At 36.7% G+C, this 25,022-nt stretch overlaps 1 protein-coding gene across 1 annotated transcript in view; it reads left to right on the top strand.

The window, feature by feature from the left end:
* LOC124170507 (inactive selenide, water dikinase-like protein) overlaps positions 1 to 24,456 on the top strand; it is a 51,920-nt gene extending 27,464 nt beyond the window's left edge. The window contains exons 3-7 of the mRNA XM_046549277.1: positions 16,372 to 16,520; positions 16,599 to 16,711; positions 19,045 to 19,235; positions 19,326 to 19,538; positions 21,631 to 24,456. Of these exons, the coding sequence (XP_046405233.1) occupies positions 16,372 to 16,520; positions 16,599 to 16,711; positions 19,045 to 19,235; positions 19,326 to 19,538; positions 21,631 to 21,815 (851 nt within the window). The 3' untranslated portion in view covers positions 21,816 to 24,456. The remainder of the gene's footprint in view (positions 1 to 16,371; positions 16,521 to 16,598; positions 16,712 to 19,044; positions 19,236 to 19,325; positions 19,539 to 21,630) is intronic.
* Positions 24,457 to 25,022: the final 566 nt, after the last annotated feature.

Below are 25,022 nucleotides of genomic sequence, written 5' to 3'. Positions count from 1 at the left end.
TTTAGGTAAATTAAGAGCATTGCGAGACATTTAAGTGAAAGCTGAAAGTTTGTGTTATCTGTGTTTTCCAATTGTTCGTTTTGTCTCTCCCCATCATTAGCCCTTTACTGTAGCCTCTTTTTTTCAGTATTTTTCCTTTGTTGCTGTCACTTAAGTGTAAATAGTCAATGTTGTGTAGCTAAATATGGCAATAGTTACATAAAAATTAGCCCAACATTTTTCAAATCACATTCATCTCACAAAGTGTGTACATATCTTGGTTGTGGGCAGCATTAGCCTTCTGCCATAAAATTGTAAACAACATTGAAATAGTCCTTGTCGTTTGAATAGCTTCTGGTAGCAATCTATAGTCAGAGACAGTTTTAAGATTTTTTCTGATAACCATTCTCTTGGCATCCATGAAAATCATGTGAGATTCAGTGGAAAACAAGTAAATGGTGATCAAACATTCATTAGTCAGCAATAAAAGCTATTGATGAAAATCTGGGCCCAACTTTCTTAGCTATTCCACTCTTTGAGTTATTATTTTTCCTGTCATATCTTGAGTATAATTAGAGTGAGTAGTATGTTTGGCCTGTTTTAATAAATGACCTTTTTATTTTTGATAATTAATGTATAGCAATGTTATGCGTGGTAAAATCTCTTAATCTTTTGTGAAAATTGTTTTTCTAGAGTTTTTAATACAATTGTGGATTTATTTATTTTACTTAAATCATGTGTTTTAATCATAAATATTCAAATTATCTTTACAGTTGTAATAGAAATAAGTTGGGCTTTTCAATTAACCTATGCAATTTGATGGGATGTTGAATAAACTAATGGAGGTTGAGAAAAACTGAGGATAATTTCAGATCATGGTAGAAGGTAACATTCAATGAAGTTGATGGTGGGTGAATTAACTTTGTGTAAATATGCATGCTAAAATAAAGTAAAAGGCACTTTGTACTTTCCACGCTTATTTTAAAATTTGGCAACCAGTTTTGACGTTTTCTACGTCATTCTCAAGCACAACTGCTGCAAAATGGCTGTTGCTCTTGAGAATGCGGTAGAACACGTCAAAACTGGTTGCCAAATATTAAAATAAGTGTGGAAAGTACAAAGTATCTTCTTTTTATTTCATTAGGTAAAATACAAGACCTACTTAATTATATTAATATTATCCATTACCTCTTCACATGATTATTTCCACATACATAGTCATAACAAAATTTAGGAGCTAGGTAATTATTATTGCATTCATTTCATAAATGTAGTTGGTAGGTGTTGAGTAGTTTTAGAGGGGAATTAATCAATCTGGTACCAGCTTATAGGCAATTAGTAAAGATGGGTTGAATAGCAGATTCCTCAAACTTGAATATCGAATTCGAATATTAATTCATTGTTCGAATATGCGAATACCTCGAATTTTGAATACTTTGAATACTTGAATTGCGCAAAGCATATTACACCTACATTTTTTCTTCTATTTCACTTGATGAGTGTATAAATTAAAAGGTATACATATATCAAATACATTTTAAAAATCAACTTTTTTATTTTGAATAAATTTCCCACATTGATTGTTGTTGCTATACATAAGCTATTTTCGGTTGCACTTTTCCTAAGGTATCTGTTTTTGTTGGGTGACTTTGTTTAGACAGACTTTTCATCTCTAAAGCCAACTGATTTTTTATCATCTCAACTTTATTTGAATCTTGGAAATCACTGGTTTTTAATCGTGCATTAAGAATCGTGGCAAAAGTGAATAATTGTTCTTTTTCCAGAAATTCATACCAACTTTTACTGGAAAACAGCAAATCATTGACGAAACCTTGTGGATGGCTATGCAAAACTTCTTAAGCTTCTAGGAAATTAATAATGCTATTCACAAGGGGGTTTACTTAAGAAACTGTGACTGCACTTCCACTTGCAAGAAATGTTGCTCCTTCTAAAACATCCAGAACATCAATCAATTGCTTGATAGCATCGCACTGTGGTGCAGTTATGTCTGCATTAAAACTCAGGTTAGAGGCAGCGAATGTTATTTCTTGCTTCTGTTCCAGAAGATGGCTCATCATTTAAAAAAGGGAGTTCCATCTTGTGGGTTCATCGTGGATGAGCTTAGAATGAGAAGTGGTGAAAATAATGTTTTGAATGTTGGTGCATTGATGCATTATGCCAGGGGCCTGCGCATATGTCATTTTTTACTATTATTTTAATGAAAATTTCGATTCTTCATTAACTTTGATGCATCATTGCGGAACCGTCGTTCGGCATTAAGAAACAAAACTGACGTCTGGGGAAGCCCGCATCCTTGCAGTCTTTGAATTTGTGATTATCTTTCCCATAAGTGGAACGGTTTGGGAGCAGTAGTTTAATGTGTAATGGAAGGTACCCCAAAAGTTGATACTTTATCCTGCCATTTTTAATTTTTTTGAGGGGTTTCATGGGGGATTTTAGGATTTTTTCCGGTTCTGATCATTTTTGGTTCCCCACGTCGAACAATATCTTTTCACCACTCTAAGCCACGAATTTGATGTAGTTTGTCAACTTGCCTAAAATGGTGCTGCATCTACTAAAAGGCTAAGAGTCCTCTACGTTTTTCCAAGTCAACTACCAACGACATGCATGCGACAGTGTATGGCACAAAATTCAAAGTATTCGAGATCATACTTTGAGCATAATTATTCGAGATCTCGAATATCAAATGCTTTCAAGTATTCGAGGTATTCAAGTATTCACAGATACTATTCGTGCATCTCTAGTAATTAGGCATTTAACAGTGTGCATCATAATTACTGAAAAATTGCAGAATTCATGGGCTCGACATATATTCAGCTTTAAGTAAATTAGCACTTGGCCTTTAACTATTAATAGGTACACCCATGCCTCGTATAGCGCAATTTCGATTAGCGCAATTTTGATATGGTGCAAATTCGTTCCTCGGGTAAACATCGCAACGCAGTGTAGCCTGATCAAAAAACTTAAACGCTCTAATGATAAAACGTGAACTTGTGTTAAGTACACACGAAACTGCTATCATTTTAAGCGTATTAGTAGTATTGCTTGCCTCAAATATTCTTTTTTGTTTATATATTAATTGAAATCCATTGCTATGCAATGGCCAAAAGTATTACTCGTCATTCAGTCCAGATAGCCGGCCCACCAAAGTAATTTATCTTGTCTCCTTAACAGAATGGCAATAGTTAATTTAGATCATTAATTTAGCGTGGAGCTAGTACAAATGAGTTTTTATTGGCAATACGGTTTGAGACGTAATTTTTGCCGTCATAGGTTATCGGGCCATTGACTTCCAGGTAGAGGGTCTACTCTAAAGCCTTCAAGGTCATCGGTTCTCACGGGGGAGGAATGGAGTGGTGGCCGAGTTGCATATGAATAGCATCAACACGTATAAGCATCTGCTATAGAGTCTCAAACATAATGGCTTCATTCCCTCCCAGCAGTCTTATGCCCTTTGCGTCTCAGGAATACAGTTCAGCAGTAGAAGGTGATTTCGATAGAGCCATACAGAGTAAAAACCAAGAGAAAAATGGCAAAAAATGGGTAGAAAAATAAAGAAGTTATCTAGAAAAACCATAAACCTAGAAAAGAAATTGAAAGAGGTCAATTGCTTTGAAAATGGAGAGTGTCAAAGCGATAATGCATGGAAATTTAAAACTCACGATGCCTTATTCTGAATAAAGATAAAGTTAAAACGTCAGTGACCTCAGCCGCACCAACTTCAACCAAGCGGTCAAGATGTACGGAAAGTTCATTGTGAATCTGTATAAAAAGACGAGGGTGGTAATTGCTCCGAGACATTTAGTGAAAGCTCCGGTTGGTCCCAGAATTTTAAACGGCAAGCAAGTATTTTCAGTGTGGCGATATCAGGTGAATCTTCAAGTGTTAATAGTCCAGTCACCGCAACATTTTCTGATGAACTCCAAGCTGTGATTGAAAGTGGCTCCTTTCCCCCTCAACTAGTTTTTAGTGTTGACGAGACGATATTGTTTTGGAAAAGAATACATTCTCGTTCATTCATTACCAGGGAAGGAAAACCTGGGTCAGGTTTCAAGGCACTTAAAGACTGTTTCACGTAGCTGCTAGTGCCTCAAAGGACTTCAAATTAAAATGATTTATCATTCATAAACTCTGCTAAAGCTATGAAATGGCATTCAAAGTAGCATTTGCCTGTCATTTCGATGAGCGACAAAAGGGCCCTGGTGACACAATAGTTGTTTTTAGACTGGTTTGAAAAATTGTCAACTGCCGGCAATGCATTACGAACTCCTGAGATAGCAGATGTTAGCCCACCCGCACAGCAGGAGGGAATTTCAAAAGCACGTACAAATGTTTTTTAATGTGAATAAAAGAAAAGTCTTTGAATGCATGCCTACTATCTTTAAAGATAATTTAAACTATAAAATTTATTTAAGAAGATATTCTAAGGCTATTTATGGGAATATATATGGTTTAGAAGAAATTATATGCCCAACACCTATGCTACCACGAACGCATCCCTATCTTCCCAACATTAAAATGCTCTTGTATAACGCAAATTCGTACAGCGCAAAGACCCGAAGGAATACATCCCTTGCGCTATACGAGGCATGGGTGTGCTTTGGTTGGTCAGCCAAAGAGTGATAATCGATAATGCTAGTTGGGTGAGCCATAGCAGGTGCAGTCCCAGATTAAGAAATGGACTAGGTGGGCCTGGACTGAAGGCACCTCCACTCCAGGAAGCTCTCTACTCAGCTGCCTCAACTTTATAATGCCACATCCCCACCTATGGACTCAGTTATTCTCCTCTCTTATTAAGGTTCATACAGGCATGCCATAAACAATATATTCACAAGGAATAGGCTCTCTGCTGGGTCAGAAAATCTTGCTCTTAAAGCCAGGCATTCAAAAAATTTTCTTTGTGAAGAAGGCTTTAGCAGCATTTCAGAATTGTGAGCACTTTTTTTGCTGCAGGAATCATCTCAACTCACTACTGTTTTTGCATTACTCATGCTTGTAATTTGCAATCTACTTTTAATTATAATGGTTATTTTGGATTATGGCTTTGGAATAAATTGCACAAATAAAAATCACTTCATTAAAGTGTGTCCATTGATTGAGATTTATTTTGACGCAAGCAAGAAGGGGATATTGTTGACGAATATGATATTTGTAATAACCTCTGAATATTATGAGGTTCGAATCTTATCGTATGTGTTGAGGAAGAAACTTCATCCAACTGAAACTTAACTAGGACACCGAGTCACAAGACCAAGTTATTGTTAGAGTGAGTTTCTAATTTATATATTACAAGAAATGCTTGTTTACTTTGAGGTAAGAGCAATTTTATGTTAAAAATGGATTGGTGTAATTAGTAATTTTGTGGAAAGTACAGAGCATTTTCTTTTAATGTATGTAATTTACAGAAATTCCTCTAAGCATTGCCTTCATCCTTTCTTTATTAATTTCTGCCTCTCATGTCCTCTTGATTAGTTTGTTTGGGTGGCATAGGTATTTGGGGGCCACCATGTAGTCTGACAATCTCCACCATCCCAACCCTTCTCCCTGGCCCTCCACAATAGTCTTTTATCTAGAATATGCAACTTAGCAAGTAGTCATGGGTTTTATTATCATCATCATTTCCCGTTTTTTCATTGGCGATATCGTATTAATTTTGGCCATTCATAGGCTTTCAGCAAAATAATAGTTTTCTTCCTAAAAATATCCTCGTGGAATTCAACATTTACTTGTATGCAAGACTCAAATATAACTATTTCCGTTGAATTTATACCTACATTCTTACATAAACTACGGATATTTGGTATTTTTTGTTATATAGCTGATTTCCAATGTGTTTTTAATTATATAATCCAACTGCCCAGAATTACTTTTAGCGCCTTGTAATCTCACAGAAGTATGATCCTCAAGATATTTCCCTCCCTGCTCAATGTTTGGTAGCTAAATACTAACGAAAATATGCCAACTTTTTTTTAGGTAATTTTAAAATCTGAAAGCAATGATACTGATACCATGATCACATCTATCTGATAATTTTCCCAGATTGCATCTTTGAAACAGTATTTTTAGGGCAATAATGCAGAGTGGCAAGAAGCCTTTTTATTAGTTGAGTGACTGCATAAAAAAATTAAGTTAGAAGGAAGGAATTCGAGAAATAATAGCTAGTTCAGAAAAAAATTTCACTCACATTGATAATTTGTCAAACAAGGCCAGGGGATAAGAAAACTAAAGTTAACAAACCTTGTAAATCTAAAACTTTGTAAGACATGACTTCTTATCCAGCATTTTAAATGTAAAAAGCTGTTTTATCATAGTTTAGCAGGATGAAATGAGGCTATCCAATGACATAAGAAAGATTTGAAAATTCTTTAATCCTACCAGCCAATATAATGCTTTTGAAATGCTGGTATCTGAAAGACTGATATAGTCTCTTGCTAGGTAATTAGTGACTGCTCTCAAATTAGCTTTTTATTGGTATAAATTAAGTCATTGTTGCTACTTTTTGGCCTGAAAACAAAAACTGTGTATGCTTTGCAAGCAGCTAATTGCAAGTTATGCCTAAAGTAGTCATAATCATACATATTTTACGTTAGATGATGCTATGAGAATGAATAAAATTTCAAGTTAATGACGATTAAATTTAATTCATACTTAGCCATTTCAAATACAGCAGGCTTGTTTAACATCGTAATTATTTTCATTATGAGAGTTTTCATTCATATAAAATCGTATCCGGCTCGATTTTGTGGAAGTTCTTTATATCCATGATAAAAAGAAGAACACAATGGTAATTTCCACACATTTAATGTCACAACTCAGCAACCGACCATGGTTTCAACACGTAAGTGTCATTTTCAAGGTGAAAAATCCAGTACTCTCTCGGTATATATACCCAGGCCAAGGTGGGAGGTGGGGGCATATGGAATTAGGTGTGGGGGAGTGGGAGGGGAAACGGTTTTGGTGAACAAGTGAGTGAAGGACGAAAACATACATCGAGTGGATCGGAGTGAAGGTCAGGGTTTTGATGTCACTGACTGACCTTCACTCCGATCCACTCGATGTATGTTTTCGTCCTTCACTCACTTGTTCACCAAAACCGTTTCCCCTCCCACTCCCCCACACCTAATTCCATATGCCCCCACCTCCCACCTTGGCCTGGGTATATATACCGAGAGAGTACTGGATTTTTCACCTTGAAAATGACACTTACGTGTTGAAACCATGGTCGGTTGCTGAGTTGTGACATTAAAAGTGTGGAAATTACCATTGTGTTCTTCTTTTTATCATAGAGTTTTCATTACCGATTTCTCTTGATGATTCTGACCCCTAATGTGCAATGCATAAACCTAACTGCATTAGCTTCCCTGCGACCACCATGGACCCAGCACAGAGATGGGTTTTCTTCAAAAACCTCAGGCAAGTAAATAAATCATGATATCAGCATATTGGAAAATGAAGATTGACAATTGCGGAGCATTGTAGCAACTGATGATTCTAGCAATCTAATGTATGGAGTCCACCACAGTTACAAGAATTGCAACTACTTCATGTATTTGACAGCCATGCAGAGCCACCACAACTGAAATGCAGGAGGGAGATGAAGAAGAGTATTATTTGCCCTCACAAGGTGGTCCCTCTTTGGCCCCTCATTGTCCTGGAAAGGGCAGTTTATTGCCCTAGATATAGTCCTACTCCATGCACCAGCTGAATTTAAAGAGGCATAAGTGGTGTGGGTGCTGCATTGTCACCTCCTCTGAGGCACGCTTTTCGGAAGAAGTTCTGCCGAAGGAAGGTAGTTCAGCTGTTCTGTGGGACAGTACATTTAGCATGCATAATCTGCAGCTGTGCCATGAATAATATATGGAGCATCATATGTTGATGTCACAGAGCTAAGAGAAATATTTTTTGTAATTTAGCTGGTCTTCAAAACTTTTAATTAGAGATGGGTTGGTTGCGGTACCCGGTTCTTGGTACTGCTGGTTCTTGGCTGTGGAACTTGTATTGAGAACCGAACGCATAAAGTCGGTACTTTGGAACCGGCTCGGAACGGTGGCGAGGATTTGAATTTGGCAGCCAAAGATGAAATGGTCTGCAACATATTTAAGGTCAAAAAGTGAAAAGAGATTTAAAAAAAGCATATACAGTGGAACTTGGTTAGTACGTTCCTCCTTAGTACGTTTTCCTCCTTAGTACGGCGATTTCCCTCGGTCCCGGTACCATCCGAACAAAATACAGGTAAAAGAATTTGGTTAGTACGTTTGAAAAAATTGCGCTTTCCTGGTTAGTACGCTCAATTGCTTGCCGTGACGCAACCCGCAATTCGTTCTCTAGTGTCTTCTTAAGGGTCGCAAACGTCTGAATTCATGATTTTATTTATTATTATTAGCCATTAACATTCTTCCATTCATTCCACATCTCTTTCTTCTACCGTAATTTATCCAAATGCATTTCTGAATTCTTAAGTGACGTGATGAAAAATAAAATGCGGCCATTTTTTGGGAATGTCTGACTATGAAAAACTACAGCCAATAAGAAGCCCCAATTTTCCCCACCCCGAGCTCCTCACCTTCTGTTGCCTTTGGAGCTTGGGAGCACTTGGGAGTGCCCACTGCTGCGCACAAAGTTCATGAGTGGGCAATTGTTGCTATTGAACGAGTTATCATGATGAAGAAATGAGTCTTAACGGTATTAGACAATTCCCACATTATCTAAAACAGTACTGCTCCATAAACTCGACGTCGTGCGTATTTTTTTGACTACTGTTGCGGAAGCAGACGATCCTCTGGATCCCCACGCGAAGCTTAGCTTAAAAATACTTGATCTCGGAACGAAAGCAGACGACATTAGACAAATTTTGAAAGTAAATTTCAACTGTTTAATATAAAATTTTCTTGTAATTACGTCGTAATCTAATAATCTTGCGTGTCATCAGTCGATATATCGATCGATTTTACAATCTAAATGGTATCATTCCAGAAGCGAATGTCTACGGCTGTTGCCGTAATTTGAAAGTCAATATAATTTTGCCCAATTTTTATGATGTTTAAAAAACCAGTTGACTTAGTCCGGTTTGTTGTTATATTCTCCGAGTACGCTGTGAGAAAGAAAAATGACTTGTCTTCGCTTGTCTGAGCTTCACTCGTCCTCGTTCTGTAAATATATATAAATCACGGGAGATAGACGCCGTAATCATGAAATCGTCTCCGGGATGTCCATGAAAAATTGCGATTTTTATTCAGAAAAGGGTTTGTTTTTCATGGTAGCGCTCATTTTCTTGATTTTAAATGTGAAAAGAGTTCAGGAAGGCGATCTTATGAGAACTACTGATAGTAATTGTAATTATGACGACTTTTTCACTGATTGCAATAACCCCGACTGCTATTATTTACTTTCCTCGTTAGTACGTTTTCCTGGTTAGTACGTTCATTTTTCGTGGTCCCTTCAGAAACGTACTAACCAAGTTCCACTGTATTACTTTCTGATTGCATGGCATCCACATTTTTTCCACTTTTGAGAGTTGCTTGCTAATTCGCACATTTAAGGGTTCGTCAGTTTGTTGCTCTCGCCTACATTGTTACATTTCCGTGGCCACGGCCGCTTAGGCCACTTTCAAACGAGCTAACTTTTTGCCTGATGCCGTCCACGGCACGGCGCCGTTCTTTCAACTTACAATAGGTCTCTATGTCAAACGAGTCGAATCGCACCGTTGACGGCACGGCGACCATTTCAATCCGGCAATACAGACAATGCTACATTGAGGCTGCTTTAAGATGATACGACTCTCTGCGATGCCATCCACGGCATGGCACTATTCTTTCAGCTTACCATCGGTCTAAATAGACGTTTTCAAACAAGTCCAATCGCACCATTGACCATGACCATTTGGCTTGGCGATGCGCCATCTATGGCGTAAAATACAGACAATGCTACATTGAGTCCACTTTCAGATGAAAAGCCTTTTAATCGGCAGCCATTCACGTGAAATTCAGGCAGCCATTAGATGATACGACTGGAGATGACTCTCTTCAATGCCGTATGCCATGCAGTGAACAGCAGCCGATGGAAAATCGTTTCGTCTGTAAGTGGTCTTACAATTGAATCATGTACATGTGCAGTAATTCTTCGACATACGAGCGAGGCTTGTTTGTAAGTTGATAAACCTTCAACTTACGAGCAAGCTCTTGAACATATAAGGCAAGGCATTGAAAGGTGTGGTTATCTTGCAGAATGCAACACTGCATTACAATTTTGCATTAACTCTCGACCACCCAGTTCACCCATAGTGTCGCTGTAACGTCGCGTTGAGCAGCTTATTGTCGAGGTTATAAGAACTGTGACAGTGAAGCATGCGAATAAGTTGTCAAAGTTTAAGTAACAATTTAAGCTCCATTCACAAGTTACAACAAATTAATGGATGATGTCGTCAGAAGTTGAGGGAGTTTCCCTATTGATCCTGTTGATATGCAGTACGTAAACTGTCCTACGAGCATATTCCGTGCAGCCCTTCAAAATCAACATCGACCACTACTGTTTTCAGTAGTGGTCGATGCCTGTTATTGCCTGCTCATGGCAATATTTCTGCAAAAATGAGAGTAGATTAGACCTAGATAGGGTAAAAATGTTGAATTTTTTAAATCAAAACCTGGAGAAAGAAGCTGTGGCTGCCAGGTGCAATGTGACGTATTGGTTGACCATGCATTCTTTAACAACGTGTTGTTTAAACTATGTATTTTGCTTGGCAAATAAAACTATGGAGGGCATCTTAAGTTTTTTTACTGAGCTTTCCTACTAATTTACATCTTAAGTGAAATTATTTTCATTCACTTCTTGCGGTTGTTCATTTAAATTTGCCATTAATTCAGTTAATAAGAGTTCATCATTGGAACTGAGTATTGAGGACCGATTGGGGAGAACTGGACCGGTACCGTGAATCGAAAAAATTTAAGAACTGACTCATCCATACTTTTAATCATTCTATCAATTTACTTCAATGCAGGAATTCATGAAAAATTTAAAGAATTATCATCATAAATTGAAAATCCATCAATTCTTTTATTGGAGTGTAGACTTAGATATGCATTTACTCTATAGCTGTAGTCGGCCAGCATCTGATAAGTAACAGGTTCAAATGCCCATATGTTAATTTCTCATGGCCAAACTATAAAGGCTTGAATTATCCATAGTCATTAAATACTCAATGGCCTTATCATGCCATTTTGACTTGATTGAAGTGATTGACCTCACGGTTGACTATTTTTACTAAATTTGGCAGATTATCGTCATTTTATCCCTAAATGGACAGCCAAAAGCCATTTTTATTGTGTTCATTGGTTTACAAGATATTGCAATGTTGTAAAACAAGCAGAAAATATCCATTCTCGCACTGGAGACACAGTAATCTGTATCCTTGATATTTCCTTTTTTCAATGCTGGAGATCTTTTTTGACTAGTTCCAAAAAAATGGGCAGTGGCAATATTTCATTTGAAAATAAAAACATTTTTCAGTGATTAGGTTGAGCTGTCGGCCAACTTCTGAGTGATACTCTGGCCGTCTGCCTTAGTATTTCATTTAACAGGTGCTCGAAATTCAACAAAATAGTATATTTTGTCTTAGTTCATTCAGACTTCTGGTTCAATATATTTTTGATATGGATGTGCGGGTAGTACTTTTTGATGTAGAGTTTAGTATTGGGTTGAGTTGAAAACTACTCGCGAGTGTTGAGTTGTTTATGGTAATTCTTGAACTAGGCAATACATCAATGCATGCTCCAACATATTCTCATTTTTTCCAATTCCTTCGTGAATTATCTATTCTGAATGCTTATCTTGATTTAAAGGGGAAAAGATAATGAGGAACATTGATGGTAATAGAGTGGTTTCCTATTAATTTTTTATTGCCTTAATCGAAAGATTATTCTTCCTGGAGTACATATTTCATGCTTTTAGATTTAAAATGACTATATCTATTTTTCATGATTAAATGAAAAGTGAAAATTTTCAAGTGCGCGAAAACACGATGGCTAAGTATGAATGCTGGGAAAATCCCGTGTGACATCTGGCTGCTGCTGTGTGAGGCCACCTGGGTGCGAGGGTATGAGCACCGCTATGGTGCAGGCTGCTTGCTGCCGAGCACAGCTGTAGGGTAGAGTGCCCTGCTAGCAGCTTAAATAAGAATTATTAATACCCTATCAAACAAAGAAAACTTTCCAACCTTAGGCAAATGCAATAGGTGATTATTAAGAGATGTTTCCCTGAGCTCTGTGCCTCATGCATGCATTGGTAATCTCAGACGATGTAAAACTCTTATGTACTCGTATAGCTTCTAGGTCCCTGTAACGTCATGTGGAGTGGCATCGCATGCCCGCCAATTAGGCGTTTTTCAAATGAGGTTAAAGTTGACCATTAACATTCGTTTAAACTGGGATTTCTAAAACCAAATAATTTGTATATTATGAATACACTAATGGTGAGTAATGAATTGCAATCAATGCCTTTTGTTTTCTTTCTTTTTCTTCTTTCATCAAAATTATCAGATGAATGAAAACTAATGTGTCTTAAACTGTTCAATAAGCAGAATGGAAATGAATTTACTTCTAGTAATATGCCGGCAATTTAATTAATGTATATACTCAAACTGCTCAGAAGAGCCCTCGGTAATGACATTTTTTATTGCAATGAAGATGATATGCGGGAAGGAATTATGTAATATTTTATCGTTTCAAATTCTCATGCAGAAAAACTAATTGTTCTACATGCTCAGGCAGCAGGTTTTGATGGAACAAACTAATGAATTTAGCTTACGCTTTGTAGATCAAAATAATTTTTTCTTTACTTCTTACTTCATTTAATCAACTTTAACTACTCTATTTTGTTAGTTCAAGAAGGAAACAAAATATAACAATTGAATAAACAAAAATGAATGTGGTACGTATATAGTACTAAAAAGGGTAAATGGCAGCACCACTTGCTACGTCAAATACCTGCATTGTCTGCTGAAACCTAAAAGTGGCATTATTTCCATAGAAATCCCAACAATTTTTTTTCATTTTCTCTCGGTATTTGCGTAAAGAAAGTATCCTGCTGAAATTGAAAAGAATTCATAGTGTGCAGTTCATTCATGCAGCGATCCATTCCGATTACGCCATTAGGTCGGGAGGTTTATATGGTGCCCACGTGCTAAACAAATGTCTTATCTAAAGTATTTGAAAAAGTATTCTACAATCAATTAATGCCTTCTTGGATAAATTTGCCTTAAATCAATCCTCAAATCAGCACAGCTTCCGCAAAAACCGATCCATTACATCTGCTCTATTTCAAGCCACTGACTTTATATTGTCCTCGCTTGACAACAAGTAAAAAACTGTGGGATTCTATTACGACTTCTCTAAGGCTGGAACAAACTAATGAATTTAGCTTACGCTTTGTAGATCAAAATAATTTTTTCTTTACTTCTTACTTCATTTAATCAACTTTAACTACTCTATTTTGTTAGTTCAAGAAGGAAACAAAATATAACAATTGAATAAACAAAAATGAATGTGGTACGTATATAGTACTAAAAAGGGTAAATGGCAGCACCACTTGCTACGTCAAATACCTGCATTGTCTGCTGAAACCTAAAAGTGGCATTATTTCCATAGAAATCCCAACAATTTTTTGGGATAAATAATGCCACTCAGCATTTGATTTTGTGAATCACTCCCTTCACAAAATTAATAAATTGGGAGTAAGAGTTATTGCCAATAAATGGCTTGATTCATAGCTCAGCAATCGGACATAGGCCATCTCACTCTCTGTAAATGGTAGTAGATACTCCTTTAAAAGTACTTCCACCACTGTAGGAGTCTCAAGGCTCCATCTTAGGCCCAGTCCCATTTTTAATCTTTATAAATGATTTAGCTCTTTCTCTTAGAAATATTCCAGCTTCCAAAGTCATACTATATGTTGATGATACGAATATTTTACTTTCTGCTGTGACTCAAAATGACATTATCATGAGCTCTAAGTATTAAGTAAGTATTTTAAGCTGGTGTACTAATAATGAATTGAATTTAAACACGCAAAAATCACATATCGTTTAATTTTGTGGTAACATCAATGTTCTTGAGAGCATCTTAATTAGATTGAATAAAAGGTCCTTTGAGAATGTGCCCTGTACTAAATTTCTTGGTATGTACTTCTGTAGTAATATGTACTATGAGATGAATATTGAGATCTTAGCAAAGAAACTAAGCTCAATATGCTATCTCTTACGACTCCTTAGAAACTCTGTAAACATAAATATTCTACTTACTTTGCATGATGGTATTTTCTATTCATGCAGGTCATACAAAATAATTTTTTTGGGCGCATCCACTCATGCCTCCATGATATTCACTTTACAAAAACGTGCAATTAGAATCATTGCAACAAAACCTGTTGATACTCCCTCCGAGCCTATTCTTAAAGCACTGAACATTCTCCCACTCCCGTGTGTATATTTATTATCAATTTTACTGTATTTACATCATAATGTTGATATGTTTATACTTAGTTGTGATGTTCACAAGTATGAAACTAGAAATATCAGGTGCGCAAATAAGTTCTCGCTGTTTTAATAATGAAATCACAACTTTATTGTAAAAAAATTGTTACAAATGACTCAAAGTATTTTCTATCGCTAGCTACAACTGTTTCCCATCTTTCTGGCTGAGCTTGAATACCATTACAGGAAAAGGTGTTCATCTTATGAGGCTATCCACTAATCAAGCCATTTTTCGAGGTCTTCATGTGAGTGAAACTGCTGATCTGCCTGCCCATGTGCCATTAAACCAAACAAGTGATAGTCGGACGGTGCATTATCTGATAAATATAGTGGGTGGGTTAGGACTTCCCATTTGAGTGTTTCCTGGTAGGTTTTAATGGGTTTGGCAACATGAGGTCGGGTGTTGTCATGCTGTGGAATCATTTTGTCGTGCCTCCACTCGTATTGTGGCCATTTTTCACACAGTACTCAGCTCAATCACTTCAATTGGAGTCCATACCGTTCCCCAGTAATGGTTTTGTTTGGTTTCGAAAGTTCATAGTAAATAATACTGACCTGGTCCCACTAAACATACAGGATAACCTTCACAGCGTGAATATCGGCCGAGCGGACAACATAGAGCTATGACCATGCAATCCCGAAGACTTATCATCTCTTTAAGTTTCATTAGTAAATCCATTTTCATCGCTAGTCATGATGCGATGAAGAAAACCTTTCTTTTTTTGACGATGGAGCTGTTTTTCATAGGAGACAAAACGTCGCTCAACGTCCCTCAGCTTCAAATCATTAGAAACCCAAGTTCCTTACTTATGAATCATTTCTGTCACATGCAACCGCTTGGAAATGGCTAGGGCAGTATCTCCTGATGCTGAAGCAAGCTCTTCTTGAATTTGCCATGGGTCTTCATGGAGCAATGCCTCCGTTTCAGTGTCTTCAAAGGTTTTTGGTCTTCCTTCATGTGGACAGTCGTCAAAGTTGAAATGACTGCCTTTGAAGCGACGGAACCAATCACGGCACGTTGCTAACTATTAGCAGCATCTTCGAAAACTTTTTGGAGCCCTTGATGCGCTTCGACTGCCATTTTATTCGAACTAAAGGAGAAAGGTAACCCTTCCCGAAAATGACAGCTACTTGGCAAAAACTCAGACATCTTCATGTGACAATAGTGATTTGACGCCAACACAAACTCACCATCGTTGCGAAGCTGTTTGTTTACCAAATGTCTAAGCTTGGTTCATGACATTTCCGATAAGTCGTAATCGACCTGCAGTCACTGCTGGAGCCACCTAATAACAAATAGTGGGAACTTAGTTGTGCACCTCAGTGGCGCAGCGAGGGGGGGGGGGGGTTTGGGGGATAAAACCCGCCCCAGGGCTCAGACAATTTTTAAAGTTTAATCTATTTTATTTATTTGGATTAATATTACTTTTATAATAGTGTAAAGATTAATAAAATGTCCCTCAGAAGGCCGTAAAACTCACCATTTTTACCATTTATCTTAATTTTTTCTGGCGGAGGGCCCTCGCACCTCCCGCTTACTCTGGCAGGTATGCCATACCCCCAGGCACCCGAGTATTAGTTGCGCCTGAAACCCCCCCCTAGCCTTAATTCCTGGCTGCGCCCCTGGTGTACCTAATAGTAATAACCTATATTATCATTCAATTAGGACGAACAGATCAAAGGAAGTTTATTATAAATTCTGAGGCCCACGCAATTGCACTTTCCTGCAAATAATTGGTTCTATGTTTTCTCTAAAATTAGGAAATTGGGGTCTGGGTTGTTTGCCATTTCCGATTCCCAGCTGCACATCATTTCTTACAAAATTATGACTAACTTTGTAAAATTTTTAGGTAAAATTGCATGTTCCAATGTGCTAAGTGATCTCTACGCCATGGGAGTGACAGATTGTGATAACATTTTGATGATCCTTGGAGTGTCAACCAAGATGTCTGACAAAGAGCGGGACATTGTAATGCCACTGATGATGCGAGGCTTTAAGGTATTGTGCTGTTGTGGTTACTTTTACGATGATTTGTCATCTTGTACAATACATTTTTTCACAATATATGTTTGGTAGGATGCAGCCTTGGAGGCCGGGAGCAATGTGACCGGAGGTCAAACTGTTATAAATCCATGGTGTATGATTGGTGGGGTGGCCACTGCCGTCTGTCAAATGGATGAAATTATTATGTAAGTTTTCCTGTTGGTTATGAGGTTCCTTGGTGTTGAATGTGACACTAACTTTATTAAGAACAGCTTTGAAAATAAGTTTTTTTCAACAATGTCAATGACATTTGCTGTATAAACTTCTCATTAATAACAGTCCGTGTGAATAATTAGTTTTAGCTGTGAATCACAAGAGAAATTATTTGTGAATGATAACCTTTATTACTGATTATGCATTCTGCAAGAATATTATTCATCTTTCCATTTTATGGCAGCTCTCATCATGAATGAGTAATTAATTATTTAGATGAAAAATATACTTGTAAACAATTTGAATGGGAAACATGGATTCAATTCATTCAGTTCATGCCCTTGAATCGTTCATTTTGAAAGATTCATCCATGCACGGCACAGCTCTAGTAGCAGGTAATATATTTCTTAGTACTATAGGCATGATCCCTTGAGATTTTATTTATTTTATTTTATTTTATCCTCAAACCACCGAATACAGCTCCTATTGGCCATTTTACATCGGGGTATTCAACAAATTTTAACTAGTTAACGTACACGAACAACCATGCCCTGGACTAGGGAAACCTACCCAGGCGGGACTCGAACCCGCGACCTCTTGTTTGGCAGGCGAGGACGTTACCCCGCCGCCACCGAGGTCGGCAATATATTATATTTGCATATGACCATGATATGGCCGAGATATTTGCATACGACCATGAAAGGAAAGCTAAGGGGCACAGGGGCTTCAGAATGAAGATAATCCGCAATGACCCTAGTTTTCAGGAACCAGTCTGCTTCCAGGGGCTTTTTTACAATGTTTTTCTTAACTTACTTTCGCGTCTGTTTGTTACGGTGGAATTTTGTAACTCTATTTTGACACACTTAACGACTAGCTAGAGCATTGAAACTATATCTAGCTCAGATCTTGATGACAATGCATATTTATATCCTTTCTGTCATGATTCTGGCTAGATAAAAAAAAATATTTATAAAATTAATTTTGTATGGAAAATTAATTCCACATTTTGCCACCAGTGGCGCTGAAATCATATTTTAGCGAATTTGTTGTGTGACATGCTGAATGCTGTGCAACATAAAAGCACATTTTTCGGAAAAATTTCATTAAAAAACTAAAATTTTATAAAACTTAAATTTAAACATAATGTAAAATAATATTGTGTATATTGATTCAATTAAAACTATTTCATTGTATAAGTGATATATTTTAATCATTTAAAACTAAAAAGAAGAAAATAAATTTCTGTCCATATCTGACAAGGGGAGACCATGTACCTTGCTCTGCCTTCTTCGATGTCATATTTTTTATGGCCTTCGGAATGGTGAACACATCTCTGAATTAGTAGTGCTTCTGTTGAATGGGCCTTAGTTTGGCTGTAATTAATTAATTTTCATGTGGTACTTTTCACAAGCCATATATAATTCCAAAATGTCGCACCTTTCACCAGACTAGTCAGGTGGGGTAGTGGTAGTGTGTGTGACTTCCACCCAGGGGGCCAGGGTTCAGGGCTTCATCATGACATATATTTTGCTGTCTACATTGTTATCGTACGGCGTCAAGTTTTTCGTTAATTTTAAATGCACGATGCATAGGCATGAGCCATTTTTTTTATCATCATAATGGCGTTTAGGTATTTAAGCAGTGTCATTTCAAATGCTATCAGATAGAAATGTCTTCGTTGCCGCACCAATCCTGTTCCTATAACAATGTGTTGACAATGGGTTTACTGGCTCTTTTTTGCTTCACCTCCGGTAAAGCGACAATTCTCTATAGCGAGTTTATTTGAACACTGTGGGGTCTCGTTTTATCGAGGTTGCACTGTATACCAAGTTATGGCATTTTGTAATTAATAGTCAATAATTATATGCTGGCACATACTCCTCAAATCAATTGGAGTTAAACTATGAAAAAACTTCTATGTTTTTGTGATTTAGTTTATTCATTTATTTATGCCTCTGCTATATGACATGTTACTTTTTAAATAACATCACTTAAATGCAATAATGTTATTTGACTTAAGAGCTCTGATTTTGCTTCTAATTTTTGAAAATTAAAATTTCTGTCAATTTAAACGTTCCTGCGATTTACACTTCACTTTCTATCATCAGTGTAAAAGAGAGGTTTCACATTGACGCAGTACTTATATTTGCCATATTTTGGGTTTTTGTGGAAAAAATCTTAATTTTTGTCTGCCTTTAATTAAAGTTAAAACCAGTGCTACAAATGATTTGCAGATTAGTTAGATAAAATTATTGTTACCTTAATTTATTTTAAATTAATTTTGTTAAGTTTTAATTTGTTTCCTCCCCTCTCATGTGTCTTTTAGGCCTGATAATGCTGTTGTTGGCGATGTCCTGGTTCTAACAAAACCTCTTGGAACGCAAGTTGCAATCTGTGCTCACCAATGGTTGGAGCATCCTGAGAGGTGGAGTAGAATAAAGCTGGTTGTGACGGAGGAGGATGTCAAAAAAGCTTACCACAGAGCAATGGATTCCATGGAGCGACCTAATAGAATGGGTTGGAATGATAACTTTTCACTGCTATTAAAAATTAAAGGAACTTTGAAAGAATTAACCAGGACTCATTCTCTGACATTTTTATTTACAGCTGCCCGATTGATGCACAAATTTAATGCCCATGGTGCGACTGATGTAACAGGTTTTGGATTATTGGGACATGCAATGAATTTGGCCAAGCATCAGAAAAATGAAGTTTCTTTTGTGATACACAATTTACCTGTAATCGCAAAAATGACAGCTGTGGCTAAGGCATGTGGAAATATGTTTCAATTACTTCAGGGCCATTGTGTGGAAACCTCCGGTGAGATTAACTGCCTTTATTTTTTAAATTTATTCATACACAAATCTGACATGAAGTAAACACATGTTAGCTACGTAAAAGTATTTAAATATATTAATTAGGGATGGACGAATCCAGGTTTTTTTTTCGTAACTGGATCTGGATCGGATCCTTGATTTTTGGACCCGGATCTTCAGATATTTTCGGATCCTAATGCATTTTCAATTGTCTGCTATAAAACGAAGTAATTGTTCAAGTTTCTTTTGGGAACATACAATCAAAGGAATGCTCTTTAGATTTACTGACTTGTTTTCATATTTTTACTTATTAAAAATCATTTTTATAATATTTCAAATTAATTTTTTAAAACAATAAAATCTTTACACGCTCGGAATCTAAACTGTCATGCTTGCATTTGGAAATGAGAATAGGTTTCAATCTTAGTATAAACCATTTTCTGAATTTTAATATTCCACACTTAAGTTTCCCCCGAATTTTGTCACTATATCTCATCGCATACTGACTTGTGTTTCACCCGGTAATGCTTCAGTTGCAGTGAGGTGGATTTTGCGCTTTGTCGCGATAGTTTCACATCACGGTTCACACACACAATTCTCTTTATGTCAATAAAAATGTTTTTGAACGAGGAAATACATTTTTATCAGTATATCATTACATTAAATTGCAACTGCGCTATCTGCAACACAATTCTCCAATGTTTAGAACAACATTAGCGTCACGTGCAACGAGTTGCATTGACAGAGTGAGACGACCGCTCAGCGAGAGGAAGGAGTGGGTAGCAGAAGTGCGTGAAGGAGATATGGAGGGGAAGGAGTGCGATCCCTCCATCTTTCAAGCAACGACACTATGAATGAGGGAGTCGAGGACGAACATGTTAGGTCTTGCTGTCTTTTGTGGCGTCATTGCCTTTAAAGCGAAGCCCGGCGACCGGTGTGATACATATAGTTGGCGTTTCCGGTTCGTATCTTCTTTTTTAAATGTACTGATGCCACGCCTGTTTCTATGAAAATTGTTCTTCTTGGACAATATTGAATATTGGTATAGTCTTTTGTAACTAAAAACACTTTGTTTTAATCAATTTGAGCTTATAAAATCTAAATATGCTAGAAATGCGACCGGTTTGGTCCCATTATTTTTTGAATCTCATGCACATCATCCAATTGCTGAAAAGTATCGAGACATTTTCGGGTCCAGTAAGTCACTCACCTAGCATTTGTTCCTTTGTTCTCGTGTAACTTGATATTTTCCTTATAAGATAATGATTTATGTACTGTGTGGTCTTGGAAAGGAAAGAGGCATTGGGTGAGGAAGGGCCGATGGTGCTTTTTTTTATGTGCAACATAGTCAATTTTGATGTGGTTGTTATCCTATGGTATTGAGATTCTCCTGATAGTTGGTTAATCTCTTTGTAAGAGTCACACTATGTGCCTGTAGTATTTTGCCATAAAATTTTCCGCAGCTGAAATTCTGTTGCATAACCCCTACAATAGCTATTAAACAAAATGGTTCATGAGTAGGACAAGCATCGCAGTGCAACGGCACATGCAAAGGATGGATCAGAACTCTTTCCACACCCTCGTATGGGACGCTGCATTCACTGAAGCGTAAATTTAAAATTTCGGATTCAGATCCGATGCCTTCGGCGAATTTGGATCCGAAGTATCCGATGAAGGGCAATATCTGTGGATATTTGGATCCGAAGTATCCTATCCGACCATCCCTAATAGTAATATCCTTGTGATGTATTTGGGAATAGAGAAAAGGAGTGTTTGTAACATTCAATCTATTCTAATCTTGAGTATCGCTTCTTAACATTTATCCTGTTACCTTTAGTTCTTTTGTATGCTCTGTATTTATGAAATCAATTTGCTGAGTAAAGTGATCTTTTAAGAATTTCAATATTTTTCATGTTATATTTCTCATTAGTTCGTTTTAGGTCATCATCACATCAATAATCCTAACATCAGTTTGATGTAGCTCTCCACTCAGTTCTATCAGCTAATCTTTTCACACCTACCTTGAGATGAATTCAAGTACTAGGTTCACTGATAATTTTCACACAGTATTATCTTTCCTAATTTTCCTCCCCTAGGTGGCCTTCTTATTTGCCTTCCAAGAGAACAAGCAGCAGCTTATTGCAAGGACATAGAGAAGAAGGAAGGTTACCAGGCATGGATAATAGGAATTGTGGAGAAAGGAAGCCGATCTGCTCGTATTATTGAGAAGCCTCGTGTGATTGAGGTGCCTTCAAAAGAAAGGGATGGGGACCTTTGGTAGTGGGAGGATATGATTCAGAAGTTACCTGATATTGTTATTTACTGGGGTTGTGCCTGTCTGCAAGAATGAAATGTTGGGTTTTGATGAACTGAGAGAAAGTGAAGTTGACCTCTCATTCTTTTCAGTCCCCCAGCACGTTTGAAGTCACCCTTTGGCCTCCCATGTATTAAAAGTCATCCTTTTCCTTGTTAGCTCAAGTGCTAAAGTGAAAATAAATGGCCTTATTGGAGTATTACAGCTCTATGGCGCAAAAGCTCTGCGTATAGGTTCTATCAAAATGTTACTGATGTGCTCAGCTATAAATTAAGGTATGGAAAGAACCACCCAATTCACATAGTATTGCAATTCTTCATTCATGATTTTGGTTGTATTTTTAAATCATGCCTGCTACTCTTCAGTAGACGTACAACCTATTATTGTACATTCATGTGTAAAAAAAAACTTGGCATAATGGAGTATGTTCTTTTGCACCCATTTTCTGTAAAACATTTTAATTGTCATTGTGTGATTATATTATGAATCTAATTACATGTGTAACATTAATTATCTCATTTTTAACTTCATTTGCTAACATGGTCTTATGATAAAATTTGACTTAAATGTTTTCAGTGAGTAATTTTGCATATCAATTATTTACATTGGAGTATATTTAGTGTGATGAAATCATATGCTACTGATAAATCATGGAATTGCCTCGTTGATATATTTTTATATTCACCACATATCACTCTTTTGTATTTTTGTGTTGATCAATTTTTATTTCATGTGGTGAATAAATATCCTCTTATAGAAAAACATGCCAGAATTGTTTTTACATGCCAGTTGGTAGTTAGTGGGAAACTTGGCTAATTTTGGGCCCATTCCTTTATCATATGCATTTTTCTATGGTATATGGTTTAAAATATTGGATGCTTATAATACATGGTTGAGCAAATAAATTTATTTTTCAAAGATGAATTTAAGCTGACAATGCCCTAATTCCTGCTCTCATGGAGCCAAAAATCCCTGAAAATTGCAAAAAAGTTGTCTTTCTTAGTTTCGTATTTCTTTGCTGTGACCTTAGTGGCACTCCATGATTTTTGTCCAGAAAATCTTTAACAAGCATATTGACTCTATCATAAATATTTTGCTTTTTGTATGTTTCCTGAAGATATAATTCATAATAATACAATAGACTTTAAAACGGTAACAAATGTAGTAGCATCTTAATATTAGTCATGAATTATTTTATTGCTACCCAAGTTTCAGTAGCTGTTGGCCAAACTCAATTCATTCAGTATTACTTGACATCATATCCATTAGATTTATATACTGAGCCACCAAAATATTCTCTGTAGTAATGAAAGGGTTATGACTGTTTTCTTGGAAACCTAAAGGTTGGGTGGAATCGAAGAGGATAACCAATAATTTACATGTATAAAAGATTTGATTTTTAGATGTTTTGTCTTGTGCCTTATGATAATGCTTGCCCAAAAATTGTGATGGGGATGAGAAAATTGTTTGAAAATTTCTCCTGTGGGTGAAATTTGCTGTAAGGGAAATCATGCATTCCTTTGCAAATATTTGCGTATGCCCTCTGTTTCAGCTATCAAATTTGTTTAATTTTTTAATTTTTTGAATTGTCTTTTCACCATGTCCTCAATTTGGGTCTTGGAAAGTTTATTTTACTCCTCTTACAGCTCTGTGTAGTAATTTTGAAACCATACTCATTTTCAACATTTTATTAATTAAATGATTTGTTTTAGTACTTTCAGCAGGATTACATGAAAAAAACATCAACAAACTGTGACCAGGGACAGTTTTGAGCCAGCTCAAAATGTATCTTTCAAACATATCTCATTGACAAAGAAGGGCTGTGCACTGCATCCAATATCTGTGCACTAAGTACATAATGTTTGTAGTGACCCTTGGCAGGCATTTGCTATTGTGCATTGAGCTTTTAAAGTGAAGCTCAAACCAGAGTGGAAAAGAGACATCATTACTTATTTTAGATAGTCTGCGTTGAGTAAATGGATCTTAATATATGCAAAATTCAATTATGGTGATTTCAAAAAAAGAAGTGTATGTCTGTAAAACGTTTTGTTATGTACCTGACTTGCACAGAGAAACTGTTTAAAACATTACCAAGTTGTTGATGAAGTGTTGGTTGTGGCCTCATTTGCCTATTTTTGAACAGTTTTGGCAATGTGACAATGGTGCCTTCGTAAGGGCTGTTTTCGATTAATTTTAAAATTATTTGGATCACTCGGAGTGGGGCAATGTTCTATGGTGAATGTGCAACAGCTGTACTTGATGGAAGTTGCTCAGATTTGGTGGAGGTTCGAGAGATGACCCTGCTGCTTGTCATTATGCAGTCTTTTTGCTTGCCCCAAATGACTTAAGCTACTATAGAAAGGAAAAAAATAATTTGGTGAAATTTCTCAATAATCTTTTCAAGTATTTTCCAAAGTCTTTTTATGCTTAGGTTCAATTTACATGCATCATTGTCAAAAATTTGTAGCTCATAGTTCCTATAAGTTAAGCAATTTGTGCATTCCTGAGATAAGTATTATAGCACATTGGCTCTTCCAAGAGAGACAAGCTCTAGCAGTTTGTATGAATGTAATTTTTCCCATTGAACAATTAAACAGATTTATGATAAGCCTTGAATATAGTTGATTACAGCTATATATACTTAACTTCGATTACTGGTATGCCTATAATATTGGTGAGTACACTATGAAGACACTAAAATGGAACCAGGGGAAGACTGCATGTCATTAGGAGGTTTATGTGTACATATTTAGCTAGCCTTGGTGGCAACGGGGTTAAGTCCTCACCTGCCAAACCTAATGTTGGGGTCTGGGTCCTACCTTTGTACCTTGTCCCTATCCAGGGCATGGTTATTAGTGATAGATATTCCATCATTTTTATTAATTATTCACTGATATTCTGTTAGAGCGTCTTCATCTCAAGAATTTAATTTTTACAATAGCAGCTTATCCTATTATTTCTCACAGCAGTAAATAGCAAGTATCATAATTCTACAGTGCAGTGTCTCTATTGGGTCATCTGCACACGCACACCCATGGGAAATTCGCCTGGGAAAATTAAGTTCTGGTCAAGGTAAACACTTCTGAGTTTCTTAAAAAAATGAGATGAAATTAAATATTTACTGATTACATGCAACAAATGGGCAATTAGGATGGTCACTGGGAATATAATTTG

The sequence above is a fragment of the Ischnura elegans genome, chromosome X, assembly GCF_921293095.1.
Source record: "Ischnura elegans chromosome X, ioIscEleg1.1, whole genome shotgun sequence".
In the NCBI taxonomy this organism is placed as follows: domain Eukaryota; kingdom Metazoa; phylum Arthropoda; class Insecta; order Odonata; family Coenagrionidae; genus Ischnura; species Ischnura elegans.
This window is presented reverse-complemented; position numbering and strand designations above follow the sequence as displayed.